The sequence below is a fragment of the Lygodium microphyllum genome, chromosome 1, assembly GCF_053477565.2.
Source record: "Lygodium microphyllum isolate KBCC chromosome 1, Lygodium_microphyllum_v1.1.10, whole genome shotgun sequence".
NCBI lineage: Eukaryota > Viridiplantae > Streptophyta > Polypodiopsida > Schizaeales > Lygodiaceae > Lygodium > Lygodium microphyllum.
In genome coordinates, this window is record NC_141135.1 from 154,919,710 (window position 1) to 154,935,047 (window position 15,338).

General features: G+C 47.2%; 1 protein-coding gene across 1 annotated transcript in view; it reads left to right on the plus strand.

Moving 5' to 3' along the window:
- Nucleotides 1-15,338, plus strand: part of LOC148041857 (uncharacterized) — a 184,734-nt gene that overhangs the window by 85,162 nt on the left and 84,234 nt on the right. Inside the window, exon 12 of the mRNA XM_087688807.1 lies at nt 12,988-13,138. Within this exon, the coding sequence (XP_087544933.1) occupies nt 12,988-13,138 (151 nt within the window). The remainder of the gene's footprint in view (nt 1-12,987; nt 13,139-15,338) is intronic.

The following is a 15,338-nucleotide window of genomic DNA, read 5'->3' on the forward strand; positions in this document are numbered from 1 at the left end:
CTATGTCTCCTCTCTCATTAGAAGTCGAAGGCCATTTCTCAAAATCCAGGAGTAGTAAAGCCAATCCTTGACCACTGTGTTGGGCCCACTCTGCCGCCTCAAAGAAGGTAAAGACATTGTCTGGATGCTTCTATCTTGGACAAAGCCTATCTGTGTGTCATGAATGATGTCTCGAAGCATGGGGCGGAGTCGCCTACCAATCATCTTTGCCAGTGCCTTATAGGCAACTGGCAATAGGGCGATCTGTCTCCATTGGGATAGCTCCAACGGGTCTCTTTGGGGAGGAGACTGATAAGACTTGCCGATAAACTCCTTGGGATCCAACCTGAATTGAAAATCTCCTGGAAAGCCAATAGTAAGGGGCCTTTCACTACCTCCCAGAATGTGGTGAAGAAGGCCTTAGAGAGGCCATCCCGGGCATTTCTGCCCGTCCTGTGTGTGGAAAGCCTCCTCTAATTCCTTCTCTGTGAAGGGGGCTACGAGGGAGTGTCCCATCTCCTCTATGATGAGGGATGAGATGTGATCCCAAACTTACTGTTTGCAATGCTGTCCTCTGATTGAGGCTATCTCTTGCTGGAAAAGGTGTCTGTAGTAGTGCGTGGCAATCTCCATCACCTCTTGTGGGCTAGAGCCAACCCTCCCATATTGATCCCGAAGGCTTCGTATTTGCTCTTCTGAGATGCGGGGCTGGTGTGCTTGAAAGAACTCCCTACACATCGTGTTCCCCTTCGGCGCCTAGAAGGCTGTTGAGGTGTGGAATGAGAACTTCGAGCTCCTGTCCTCTAGGATGGCGATGGCTGCTTCTGCACGCACCTCCTGTGCGTGGAGGATGGGATCCCCTGGTGTCTCCTGTAATGATCTCTACGTTGCTGCTAGGTCCCACTAGAGTGCTCTCTCCTCCTCCTAGCACTGTTGCCTGGCCTGTAGGGCTGCCTCTTGGCTGATACTACTCGACTCAGCTAGGACCTCTGCAATCTTTGTGATCCGGTCCCTCTTGCTTCACTCCCTAGTCCAAATCTACTCAATTTGTCTCTTCACCTCCTCTCTTCTGTAGATCGAGTCAAGGATCCGACAGGATCCTATACCTAGGGAAGATGCTAGGGGATCAAGTGTTAGGAGGACTGGGTAGTGATCAAACAGAGTGGTGCCAGCCAACTGCCCTATTTGGCCTCCGCGAGAGCATCCCCACTTTCCCACATAGAACCTGTCCAACCGCTCCAGCAAGACTCCGCCTAGCCGCTTGTATCCCCACGAGAAGTCCAACGACCTTTCCCTCCAGTGGAAAGTTGGATCTCTCCAAGCATCACAAGCTCCTACTGCTAGTAGAAAGACCTCCCATGCCTCCTGCTCCTCCCTAGCCATGCCCTGACAGTTTTTGCCTCTACCCTACTGGTCCTCTAAGGCCTCTAGGTTGTTGAAGTCTCCTCCAACAATCCAGGAGTCCACCTTTGGGAGTCCTGCTGCAATCTCCACCCAGAACCTGCTGCATGCCCTGACCTCAATAGGGGCATAGACATTGAGAAGTCTGAAGCACGAGTCCCCAATATTCAACCTAACCCATGCAACCCTCCCTATCACAATCGCCCCATGATCCCGTATGCAGGTGGTAAGGCTCGAGCCAATAGAGATGCATACACCTCCACTCCTGCCATGGGCACGAATGGCATACTCCCAATAGGTGTGTGAACTGTCTAGGAGAACCTTCCTACCTGATGGGCCTGGGCAGGGTGAGCTTGTGCTCCTACAGAAGTAGGATGTCTATTTGTCTTGCAAGGGCCGGCTCCAACTCCTACTGAACAATCAACTTCTCGGAACCACGTGCCCCACTATAGTGGAGACTATTCACATTTGAGGATGCAAGGTGTAAGCTTATGAAGAAACTTGTGAGTGACCAAATAGGCATTTGTTCGGTGTGGAGGCTGCTGATGAGGAGGAAGAACTATGGGGCATGCAAGTACGCTTTGCCACAGTCCTAGATGGCGAACTCCAATCCCCCATGGTGGGTGTGATAGATGCTCTAGGTGGTACTACGAATGCATCTATCAACCATACTGAGAGTCGTGACTCTGTAGACTAATAGAAATGGGCCGCCTTTGCCAGGGGCCACTCGATCACATCCATCGGAGCTCTCCACTCTGGAGGGGCTCAAAAGATAATGCACAAGTGTGGGACCTTAGGGCAAGCCCACTAATTAATGTCCATCATGCAACCTGGCCATTGTTGTGCAAATAGTGCTAGTCCTTCTCCCATCCACTGGGAGATGTGATCTGCCATCTGACTCTTCACCTCCTCCTCTATCTATGTTGTCGTCCAATCCCCTGAGTGAGAGGACTGAAGGAAGAAGGCGTAGTTTGGTCCATCCGATGGTGCTAGTAGATGGATCTTGCCCCTCCTTGACTTACGTACCAGGAAGATCCCCACCTCCAGAGGTAGTGGGAACTCTACGTGCTCCCCAACTCTCAGGTAGGACCACAGGCCACTACGGAAGAACTCCTGTGGTAAAAACTGCTCCTGTCTCAGGAAAGTGTAATGGGCGACAAGGGCAGATGAGCTGGCGGCTGTGTGGGGAGGGCAAGACTGCTGGTGTGAGGAGGATGTTGGTATGTGTGGCTCATCACCTCCTGTGGGAGGAGAGGGGGTGGGTCTGGGAGGGATCACTTGTAAAGAGTGCAGATCAGGAGGGGTGCTTGGTAGGGGAGGTGATGCGGGGGAAGAAGATCAAGGGATGGTGGGGTGGTTGGAGATACGTGGCAGGTGTAGGGGGGGGCTAGTGGCCGTGGAAGGGGGGGTTGTGGGCAAGGGTTAGTGGGGGATCCATGGGAGGTGGGGGGAGGGGTGGGTGTGGGGGCTTTGGGATCTTAGGTGAGGTAGTCTGTGGCATGGGTGGTGGATGTGGGGGACTGTGGTCCTGCCGGGTGGCAGGTAGGGGGGGTTGCAGAGTGCTCTGCCGGAGGGGCATCCCTCGCCCTCCTGCTTCTTGCTGTGAGGGTGTGTTTGAGGAGCTGCTGGCTGCGGCCTTGTGAAGGAAACTGCTAGGGTTTGCACTAAGGACACATAGAGTGTACAACCATGACAAAAACACAAAGAGACAGACACAGACACAGAGGGAAAAACTCAAACCCTAAACGCAAAACTCAAAACTCAAACACAAACAGAAGAAGGGAGAGAGAGAACACAACTTTGAAGTGAATGAATGCTGTAAATGAATGTAAGAGTGTACAGTGTGCTCAAGGGTAGAGCAATGTCGGAGTGTAACGTCCACCAAAGATGGATCCCAAGTCTGTGACTACCAGTCGGAGTGTAGGAGTGCTGAATAGTGAATGATAATAGGCTGGTCACCAAAACGTAGCAGTCTGGAGGCTGGAAATTGGTAAAGGCAGCAATGTACCACCAATCGGAGGCTGGAAACTTTACACAGTCTGCTGTAAACAGCAGGTTGAAACAGTGTCTGAGAGTGTCAGGGCCTGCAATGCTGAAAACATAGGCTAGCTGACCCTGGCGATGATTGATAGCAGGCTGAACACCAGTATGGGACAGTCTGGAGCAATCGCCAGCAATTGAGAGCTATCGCCTACTATAGCGATGGACAAGTTGAAGATAATGTGGCTCCAGTCGAGGATGGCTGGATAGTAGATGGAGGCGGGCTGTAGGCTGGAAACTGGGCGCCAATAGCAGCAGAGGGTGTGTGGGCTGGTGTAACCTGCAAACAAGGATGATCGCTGAATGGTGGCAGCCTGTCTATTTATAGATGTGGAAGGGCGCCCCAAAAACTAGGGTTTCCACTAAACTCTCTTGAACCACTCCCCGTTTTAGGGTCTCCACTGAACTCTCTCGAACCGCTCCCCGTTTTAGGTTTTACTCTAAAAGAGCATTTTTAGTGTGTTTTGGGGCTATTTAAGAGGCTAATTAGCAAGTAATGCATATTTTAGCTCAACATTCCTTCTTAGACCCAAAACTGAGCTGAAAGGTTAGGCCAGCCATTGTGATGTTTATGTACCCCAAGGCCTCCCATCCCAAGGCCTCCAAGGCATCAGACAAAGAGTGCACGTCGGCTGCCCAGTGGCCTACCAAGACTACAGAGGCGATGGTTATCTTACCAAGGGAATCCAAGTAGTCACCCTAGAGAGGACAGGGTATTGGACAAAGGGTGCACATAGGTTACCCAGTGGCCTACCAAGCCCAAGTGCCCTAGTACAAGGATGATGTAATCATGCAATGCAAAGAGTAACGTACAACAGTGGGAAAAAGATGATGTCAAAGACAAAGTGCTGAAGCGTGTAGAATACCAAGAAGGGTAGGAATCCCCTCTCAACCTAGATGTAGATGCCAAAGAAGGAAGAGGAGCCTGATGTCGGTCTTCATATGGTAACGAGAACCATAAGAAATGAAAGAAGATGAAGTGGATGAAGCACCCCGCTAGAAGAGCAAGGTAGAAGTCACCGCCATGATAGCATTGAGAGAGATGTTGCACAATCCGCTTCGGGAGGGGAAACTGCCATGCTGGAAGAAGAGCAAGCACTCCTAGGAGGATGAAACCATGAAAGGAATGGTTTCCATCCCCACGTCTCTAGCCTAGAGAGGACCAAAGCATTCTGCAAGTTAGCCCTACACTGAAAGACAAAATCTTGCAAAAGAGACGAGAATCTTCAAACACAGAGATTAGTGGTGAGATGCTCCAAAGAAAAATAGAACAGAAAGAAAATCTAATGCAAAATAAATGCAATGAATGTGTATGTGTGTGAGCAAATGCAGCGGAAGACAAAAGAATGGAAAAACTAAGGATAATGTATCCTATGGGCCCGACTCTAAGAGTGCGAAAAATTAATGCTAGATTGACCTAGGGTATTTGAAAGGACCAAGAAGGTGGCTACCATCGCGTATGTCCAGTAGCAGGGCTCTGCCAAGGGAACGCTTGACGAGGTGGAGAGGAAGGTGAGATGGATGCATGAAGTGCAATGGGATCGGAACCTGCAGACCAATCAGTCAATCCCTTAGGGGTACTGAAAGAGATGGGCCGTTGAGGTTGTACTTGAGCCACATGTCCAACAGCAATAACAATGGGTGCTGAAGGAGCAGATGAAGCAAAAGCGGAGGGTGTAGCCCCACTAGACTGTGCAGTCATAACGGTCTGCGGAGGCTTTTTAGGTGGAAGACCTTGGGCCTTGGAGCAACACTCCTCGCCCAAATGGCCTGCTCTCTGGCAATGTGTGCAAAACTGGTTTTTCTTAGGGAGTTGCTGCCAGATAGGTCTAGATTCTTTGGTTTCATCTGAGGAAGAGGAGTCACCCTCTGATTGGCTTGCCTTTATTAAATCTCGAAAACAAGCGAATATCATAATTGTTAAGCATACTACGTTGTTCGGGGCGTTTTGCATCTAGCGAGTTCTTGCCACTAGTGGTTGTCCCTCTCAAAGAAGAGGCAACCAACCCCCTCGGTTCTGAATAAGGCTGTGATGAGGATTTTTCGTGGACTTGATCATACAGCCTCGCGTAACGCAAGAACTGGCAGTCAAATTCGTAGAAGGTTGGCAATCTAGGCTGGGAGATGATGTGTTGAATGAAATTGAAGTACTTGTCAGACAACTTATTCAAGAAGAATGTAACCTGATCGTCATCTGACTTTGGAGAGCCAGTAGTGGCGAACTCGGCAAGTAACCGCCTATATTCAGCCATCTTGACTTTTAGATCATCCCCTTCCTTAATAGAGAACTCTTGAAGCTCAAAGTCAAGATTGATGTGCCGAGTACGATCACGAGCCGCATAACAGTCGAGAAGATGACTCCAACGCTTTGATGCAAGCGGAAAGTGCTGCAGTTGAGATGAAACTCAGGAAGCAATCCCTACATCACCTCAACATTGGCTGTGGAATTCCAAGCTCTCCATTGACGGATGTAATCAGGGTGACCTAGTCGAGGGTCCGGCATAGGCTCTAGACCAATGACGAGGTCCCAAAGACCCTAAGACTTGAAGCACTTGTTGCATGAAATTAGACCAAGTAGTGAAATTTGACTGGTTAAAATGTGTCTTATCCGTGAAGAATTCTTGGCCGTTGCAACAAGAGTGGTAGTGCTTGGAGATGGATAGTGTGAAAAAGTGTAGTGTGGGTAGGATGGGGGAGTGGAGTACACTTGGGAATGGGCCCCAGAGTGCCCACCAGGCATGCGTGTAGTGTGCAAGGTGGATCCATAGATAGGGATGGGTTGACTAGGCATGGGTATGGTAGCCACATGAGGAACCCAAGGAGGTGGGACGGGAACACGGTGAGCAGAAGATGGGAATCCCTACGTAGGTGTAACCCAAGGAGAGTGTGAAGATGCACCATAAGCTGAGGATGGAAACCCCTGCATATGAGTGGTCATGGAAGATGTGAAGCTGGGGATAGTGAGGGGGATGCCCATCACAGTCATCCTAGGAGTTATGGGTGTGCTCATGTGCTAAAAGGTGAGAGGCGCTGTGTTAAAGGGTGGCATTCCTCTAACCGCAAAGAGGTAGAGAATGGGGTGGAGAAGGAAAAGGTGCTGAAGATGGAAGATCCAACCCCTAGGGTGTGTGATGCAGATGTGGAGTGTAATCCAAGGTTTTGTAAGGATGAGAGGTGTGATATAGAAGAGGGTGGGATGGGAGGGAAGTGAGAAGTGTGTGTGTGATATGCTCAAATGAAACAGAAACTGTAGATGTATCTGAATTTCATCTGCTTCATGAGCCCCCTCTATTGAAGTTCACATACGCAAAGCCATCCGGATCCTGTACCTCAAAAGAAGAAACATGCGAAGGTTTTGATTCATGCAAAACAAAAGAATTGTACAAACCTGACATTGGACCTGGCTGAGATGATGAAGATGGATTGCCAGACATTCCGAATGCCGTATGTCCTCCATAATCGCGGAGAGGTGGCCAGCCTTACCAACGGGTCCGGATGTGGTAGCAAAACTGGTAGGAGGGGTGTAAACATCACCATACTTGTTGCGATAGTACTCCTCAAAGTCCTCCTCTGTCATGTTAGTGAAATTTGGTGAAGGTGGAGTGTTTTCCTCCTCACCAAGTCCATAATGCCGTCTCAGGGCCTCCAATGATGGAGAAGCCTGATAAGACATCATAGGAACTGGAGAAGAAGGTGTTTGGGACATTGTAATTCGGTTACGAGTCGTATTGTGTGCCTTGCACAAAGACTAGCTCTCCACAATATCCGCAAGATACTCTTTACAAGAGCACTGACTCTGATACCATGTGAAGGAAACTTCTAGGGTTTGCATTGAGGACAAACAGAGTGTACGACCACGACAAAAACACAAAGAGACAGACACAGACATAGAGGGAAAAACTCAAACCCTAAACACAAAACTCAAAACTGAAACCCTAAATGCAAAACTCAAAACTCAAACTCAAAAACTCAAACACAAATAGAAGAAGGGAGAGAGAGAACACAACTCTGAAGTGAATGAATGCTGTAAATGAATGTAAGAGTGTACAGTGTGCTCAAGGGCAGAGCAATGTTGGAGTGTGACGTTCACCGAAGACGGATCCCAAGTCTGTGAACACTAGTCAGACTGTAGGAGTGCTGAATAGTGAATGGCAGCAGGCTGGTCACCAAAACACAGGAGTCTGGAGGCTTGAAATTGGTAAACGCAACAGTGTACCACCGATCGGAGGCTGGAAAATGTCCACAATCTACTGCAAACAGTAGGCTGAAACAGTATCTAAGAGTGTTAGGGCTTGCAATGCTGAAAACGCAGGCTGGCTGACCCTGGCGATGATGGACAACAGGCTGAACAGCAGTCTGGGACAGTCTGGAGCAGTCTTCAACAGCTGAGAGCTATCACCTACAGCAATGGACAGGTTGAAGATAACATGGCTGCAGTCGATGATGACTGGACAGGAGATGGAGGCGGGCTGCAAGCTGGAAACTGGGCACCCAACAGCACCAGAGGGTGTGTGGGTTGGTGTAACCTGCAAACAAGGATGATCGCTGAATGGGGATAGCTTGTCTCTTTATAGATGTGGAAGGGCGCCCCAAAAATTAGGGTTTCCACTAAACTCTCTCGAACCGCTCCCCGCTTTAGGGTTTCCACTGAACTCTCTTGAACCGCTCCCCATTTTAGGGTTTTACTCTAAAAGAGCATTTTGTGTGTTTTGGGGCTGTTTAAGAGACTAATAAGTAAGTAATGCATATTTTAGCTCAACAGGCCCCCCCCTCCGTCTCCCTCTCTGTCGTCTCTAGACCCATGTGAAGCCGTTAGCATCCGCGGGCCTATCGACGGAGCGGCCTTGGCTCCGAAGCACGTGCAATCTGCTGCTTGAAGCCCAAAGTCGTGGTAGCGCAGACATTGCCTTAGTTGCCCAATCACAATGACCTGTTGCCTAAAGGAGTAACCTCTTGCCTCAATCTCCAGGAACTTTGGTATACTCTTTGTGTCTTTCACGGCCACTTGTACCTTTGGGACTCCTACAACTATCACTGCATCTGCAAAGGAGGCAAGAAGAATTGTGCCGAAGGGCCGTCCAAAGCCCTCCACTAACTGGTGGTACTCTACCACCAGTTCGGGGAAAAGTAAGGTGATTGGATGTCTGAGAAATTCGTTATGGAGCGTAAATGTCTCCATTGTGAAGCCGCTATACCAAGGAAACGAGCTCTCCACTAACTCACGAGCTGCATCTGCAGAGGTGAGTCAAACCATGAAGATCCCTTGGCCCATGAGTACTGCCTCTGCGATCTCCGCTATGCTAATGTGCAGCGTGAAGTGGAGCCAATCCCGCAGCTGGGCCCTCGATGGGGAGTGTCCAATGACTTGACCAAAGATCGTTGTTTCTTTCAACTCCATCTCTATGGCACGGATGGCTAAGGGCTGTTCCTTACAGAGGATGATGCGCAAGGTGTTTGACTGGGGGGCACTCGCAGAATGCGCCGGGGTTGATCACAGGTTTCCATTGTGCGTCCCTGTTGAGGACCTACGTATCACGGTGCTTTGCTGTCGGTGGGGGAAAAGTTGCTTCAGAGGAAGGGAGCAACTAGGGGGTGGGGGGAAGGACGGGTGGTGGGTCTGCCGGACGGGGACGTGGGCTGTAGGGTAGAGGGGGTGGGGACAACGCCGGGGGGGGGGATTTTGGTGGGGCAAGCGACGGGTAGGGCGGGTGTGGTAGGCCACACGCGGGGGGAACAGATAGGCAGGTGCTAGGCCCGAGGGGACCGGGGGGGGGGGGGGGGGAGGGGCGACGGACAGGCAGGGGCGCAGGTAGGGAGTGATGAAAGGTGATGGACGATGGCCTGCAGGCAGGAGGCGACAGGATCGAGTGATGGAGATGGGGTAGAGGGCGACGGTGGGCGCTGGGGATGGCGACGGGGAGGGAACGGTAGGGCATACGCGATGAATCCGACGGGGGGTGGTGCGACGATCGATCAGGGGTGAGGGTAGCTTGGGCGACGTGATAGGCAGGGAGTTTTTTTCCATTCAAGGGTACATTGTAAACGCCCCGAACAACATAGTATGCTTAACAATTATGATATTCGCTTGTTTTCGAGATTTAATATAAAAGAGAATAAACACTTAAAGCTGAAAATGAAAATTACTCACAAAATTACAACCATGAAAATGTAAAAGTAATGGAGACAATATTGAGGGTTGAATATGGGCAACCCCCCCCGAAGGAATGTATTTCTGCTCAATCCAAGTCCCTTAGGGAAGAGCTCAGTTACATTCAACCTGAGAGTGAGGAGAAGTAATTCTCACTCTCGCAAGATCATGCAAAGATGTACAAACACACATGCATTATCTATTATGCAATGATAAGAACTGATTTCTTTACAGTATGAAAGAAGAAAGAGGGGAAATCAGCCTTTCTCCATCATTGATCAGCTAAACATGGATAGGGCTTGCTTCTTGTTGCTAAAATGGAAGAAAGAGCTCGAGAAGGAGGTGCTGTAATGAATTTACAGGCTTGCTTTCCTGTAAAACAACAGTGATAGAAGAGGGAATATGGAGGAATTTGACAATGGAGAAGTGGGGGATGATGATGGGGATGGATGGGGCCAGTTTCTGGCTATCTGTGGGTGTTGTACATGAGTTTACAGCAAAGAAAAATGATGCTGAATGAAGAAAAACGAGCTCTTATTTATAGGAGAGGGAAGAGCTAGTACAAAAGGGGAAAGTGGAGTAGCACAAGACAGGTGTCCAGCCACATGTCATGAGATGTGACAAGTGGTGGGACTCTTGGAAACTTGTGTGACAAGTGTCTTGACACTTGTCTCTTCTCTATGGCCTTCCTTTTTGGGCTGAATACTGTCAAGAATAGAAACAACCAAATTTAGTGAGCATAGTCAGAGTACAGAATTTACTATTTTTAGAATGACATCCCTATTTTTTAGGACTAGCATTTTTAGGCTAATTCGAGGCTCCTAAAATTTAGGCACCTCCTAAAATTTAGGGACCCCCCAATATGGGTGTCATATGAAAGCTTTTTCCATGTACATCGCAAAAACGGTATCAGAATCTTCATGTGACTTTCCTATGCAAAGAAATGTGCATTTCAAGCTTTTAGCCCACACTTGCACATTGTACAAGCATTTCATGATCATGCCATCTTGTTGATTGTAACTGTCTGTTCTGGCGGATCTAGCCCACACTTCAAGGCATCAATCCTTTTTGTGTGCGATTCTAACCTTGATATGTGTGAGTTCTGGTCACAGGTGCCCAATCGGGCCATATAGGTGGAAGTATGAACTATCTTTTCTCTAACCCACCGCGTGGGTCCACCATAACCTGTGACCACTCATCAGCGGCCAGCTTCAATGCACTTTTCTTTATATCTAATTAGTGCAAAGGAAACAAATTTAATAAATCATTATATAGACAAATTAATGAAAAAGGATACAAATTCTGTTTCTATAGATTTGTGACATACATGGACTATAAGCCTTCTCCAACTTTTCGGAGTGTGCATCCAGATGACTATCTTTCTAGTTATCTCTCTTATATGGCCTGTAGTTTGTAGGAACTTGAGTGGTTGGCACTTGGCTGGGATATGGCAAGGACCTAGTGGTATGTGTGAGATGTAGTGAGCCAGAGGCGACATAGAGACATTGCCTGTGGGACTACCCCAAAGCTTAGGAGGTATGTAGGGGAGCCTTCACACGAGATTACATGGCATGGTAGAGAGCATGATGGTGACCTAGGGTGCTGTAGCTTGGGTCACAGATAGAGGCCCAGCATGTGGCTATGAGGATGTTCAGGGGAGCATTTTGGATGGCATATGAGCAGGATCCTCAATTGAGAGTACTTGCAGATAGAGTGGACTCGGGGACACTTTCTCAAATGGGAGCTGAGGAGAATCCTCAATTGAGAGTACTCGTACGTAGAGTGGACCTAGGGACACTGACAAATGGAAGCCGATTGTCAGTATCATAGCTTGGTACATTTGGACCACGAGGTGCAGTCATGCTATAGGCCTTCAAGATATATCCACGATGGAGACTCTATTGACGGTTTGGATAGAGATCATTCACATTCCATGGGAGATGGAATCCAAGGCAGCTGTGTGGGGATGAGGAAGATAAGAGAGGCCTTCTTGTGGACCTGGGGCACAGGCACTTTTTTCCACACTGCCCCTGAGATGGTCTTGCATTTTACCTCACTGGATTAGTTGTTCTCACAACCATTGTATTTGTGATATACTTTGTTACTCTTTACAGATTTTGTTGTACTTTGTTTTTTTCGCCTTGACGGATTTTTTTCCCAGTTATTAATAGAATTTTCTTTTCTTGAGAAATTGAATTGTGTCACTATTCATGCTATCTTTCTGCCAATCTTTCCAGTCTCTGTTAAATGGTTTTTGTTACATGATCATACTTTGCAGATGTGCCAAAAGCCATGATAATTCAATAGTGCCTTAGTTTCCTCCTTTCTAGAAGCCAAAGAAGAACAGAAGTTTCATGCCACTGTCATAGGTTGAAGTGTGTTTATTACCGACTTTATGGCTCAATTACAGCCATCGTGCATTTATTACTGTGGTTTTTTATCAACATTGGCTAGCTTTTTTCTCTTCCTTTGATTATTCTCTTATCCTGTACTGCTGCTTCAACCTTCTTCTCTGTGATTGTGTGGGCAGATTGTGCAACCTTTAGGCTTGCTGCTTGGACTGTGTCAAGCTGTGCGGCTTTTGACAGGTTTCCACATGGCCATGTTATTGCACAAATTGATGTCCATAATTTCTTGTTGCATTTCTGCATTGTACACAGCCTGTGGGCACTTTTGGAGCCTGCACAGCTATCTATTGGTTCACCATCATCAACAACAATTGTTTATTGAGAGATATTTAATTCAGGGCTAAGGATTGAGGAATGGAAGACGTGCAGAAGTCAAAGGATTGTGTAACGCCATGCATGGAGCTTGTGTGTGCTCTTGTGATCGCAATTTGATCATAACCCACTAGGAAGACATACAATGACTTTTCTGCTCTTGCCAGCATTATTATTAGCCAGTTTTTGTTGCAAAAATTTACCAGCTGGCACCTAGTACTTGTTTTTTAAATCTTATGTTGACTTTGTGATCTTTGGATAACCTTTGCTTCACTTATGAAAGGAATTAAGGTTGTTGGATTTTTCTCAATTTAGAAGTCCTGAACAAAGTTAATGTGGGTTGGCTTTTAGATATTTCTGGCATAATTTCTTATCCTACTATAATAATTTTTGATGGTTTTGTTGTATAAATAAATAATTTTTGGGAAATATTGAGAGTTAAGTTAGGAGAATTTAAAAATCTATGTAACTAGGTATATTTACTGGCTGCAATTTTTCTAACATGTGAGCAAATCCAACGCTTTTCTGTATGTCTGAGATCGTGCCATTTTGGATTGATTTTATTAAACTGACTGTTCTGGACTTAACTAAGTCATCCTAACACTTTTTCACATTTCCTTTTCTTTTTGGGTGTGAGAATTAGCTATGCATGAATAAGAATTATCACACGTTACTGTAATAATTTGTCCGAATTTCCAGGATCTGATTGTGAACGTTCACAAATATGAGAATGATCGAGGCAAAGAATTATGGGATTTAAGAGTGCAGCTTGAATCTGCAAATGCTTCTTTGGCACAGTACCAAATGCAGTTTCAGATGCTGGATGATACCCTTTCTAATGCATGTGAAGGTAGAGAACAAAGTCTTTTTGATTTGGGAGAGTTCTAGCACTCTTCAGCAGTTTTATCTTTCACTTGCATGTCAAGCTGAAGGTATGCAGTGTTGCACTTAAAGTTAAGATGAGACCCTTGGTATTTTGCACATCCAGTCTCCAAGCTGACATCTGTTCTCCAGCGAGTCAAAGCAGTGGGGATTAGGCTTTTCTCCAAGATTGAGAGGAGCGATGTGGATTAGTAGCCTGTAGACAGATGACATCTCATTGGCATCATTCGTGGCACCACACTCTCAGATCACACCAATGCGGTGGATGTTTGGGAGGGCCAGAAGGCTAAACCACGTGGATGAAGATTCCTGATCACCTTTACCATGCTGATGAGATCACATTATAGATTGCCCAAATATGAGGGGCTAGGATGGGCACACACTAGGCTGATTGGCCTACTTGTGATTTACGGGGCTCTTCAAAACTATTGATGCTTGACATTGTTCATCCTTACAAGGAGCTTGGTTGCAGATGCATCGTCTTGTCACCATCATCTACACCTTTTGTGGCATTGACTTGAACTTGACCTTTGTTGTCTTGGTTTATCGGTGTTCCTGTGTTGACCATGTGATCTTTTTTCCTTTGTTTGCCTTTTTCAGATGGTTATCATGCTGCATGTGTTGTGTCCTAGTGACACCTTTGTGCTGCCTTTGTGTCATGTTGCACTATTGATGTTTTCCTTGCATTGCTTTGTTGATTGTGGCCCATGTTTTGAGCATGCCTCATAGTCGTTTGTTCATACATGTCCTAGTGCTGGTGTCTTGACTTGGTTCCAGGTGGCTGGCTTGCATGTCACTTAGTGACTATGTTTTCTATCTGCATGTCAGTTCATGTGGAGCTCATTTAGAAAGGGTTCACATGTTATGTCTACGTGATTTGTTTTGACGTTGCATCTGTTGTATGCTTGGAGGTCTTTGCAGGTGTTCAAACTCTCTTTTCTACTCCCTCGCAATTGAGGTAACATGTAAGTGATTTCGATGGTCATTTCACTTCGTTATGATGGTGTTGGTGCCCTTGTGATTGAGAGATTCATTGTTCTTATATATTTCATGGAGCTTTGGTTGAGTGCTATGGTGCTCATGAATGCTTCTCAAAGAGATTGTTGGCTAGCTCTAGCATGAGTCATCTTTGCTTTCATCAGGATGCAGCAGAGTGGTGGTCATGCATGTGACGGTGAAGAGAAGGAATGTTGTGGCATATTAGTTTCACATTTGAAGAGAAGGAAGATATGAAAGACATTTCACTACTGTGTGCAGTGGATGCCATGGATGTGCTTGGTGGAGCATGACATCAAATATATGTCTACAATATCTTGGTTCACATGTGGCCTACCGATGGCTAGAATAAATAGTTCTTGTTGGCTCTAGTGATGCCACACACCCTCACATGATCCTAGCCAGAAGGGGCAAGTGCTAGGGTGGAGAGAGGGCATGTTGATGCTCTTTTGTCATTGGTGGATTTGATGTGCTATTGAGTTCACATGTTCTAGTGCTCCAAACCTTGGACTAGTGTGTCCATCTCCAAGTTCATGCTAGGACATGTGACATGATATGTTCATGCAGTCTTGCTTGAGGGGACCTGAAGGGCATGCATTTGCTCTAGTGGAGGAATCTTGGTGTCACGGTGAGGTATCCATGGAGCTTGTGTGGCTACAAGAGGTGCAAGGTGGCTAGCTTGACTTCTTTGCTTACAAAGAGGGATTATGGCATTTGGACTTCTTCAGACTACTTTCTTATTGGGGCGCATCAGTTTAGGGTTGCACACTTTTAGAGTATCCATGGTGCATCCTAGGTGTTCTTGTTCATTGCTTGTTTGCTTGTGCTCTAAGAGAGGGTGTTAGAAGTGGTCATATTATAGGTTCACTGTTGGGGGTAAAGGCGCCTCCGCCGTGCCGCCCCGTGTATTACTACACTGATAGTACCCGCCACTGCACACTGCAGGTGGCGGGCGCCCGTCACGTCACTTTATTCTTTATTCTTTTAGTGATAGTTTGAATAAAGGAAGGCCCGGTCACACATTGTGACTGTTGGAGTTCCCATTTCTTGTCTCTCTCTTTTTTGCTCTTGTTCTCCCGCCATAGCTCGCGTGCAAGCTTTGATCCTTCTCACCTTTCAACTGGTATCAGAGCTTGGCATTCTCTTGCTCGAGCTCGACTCGGTGCTTCCCG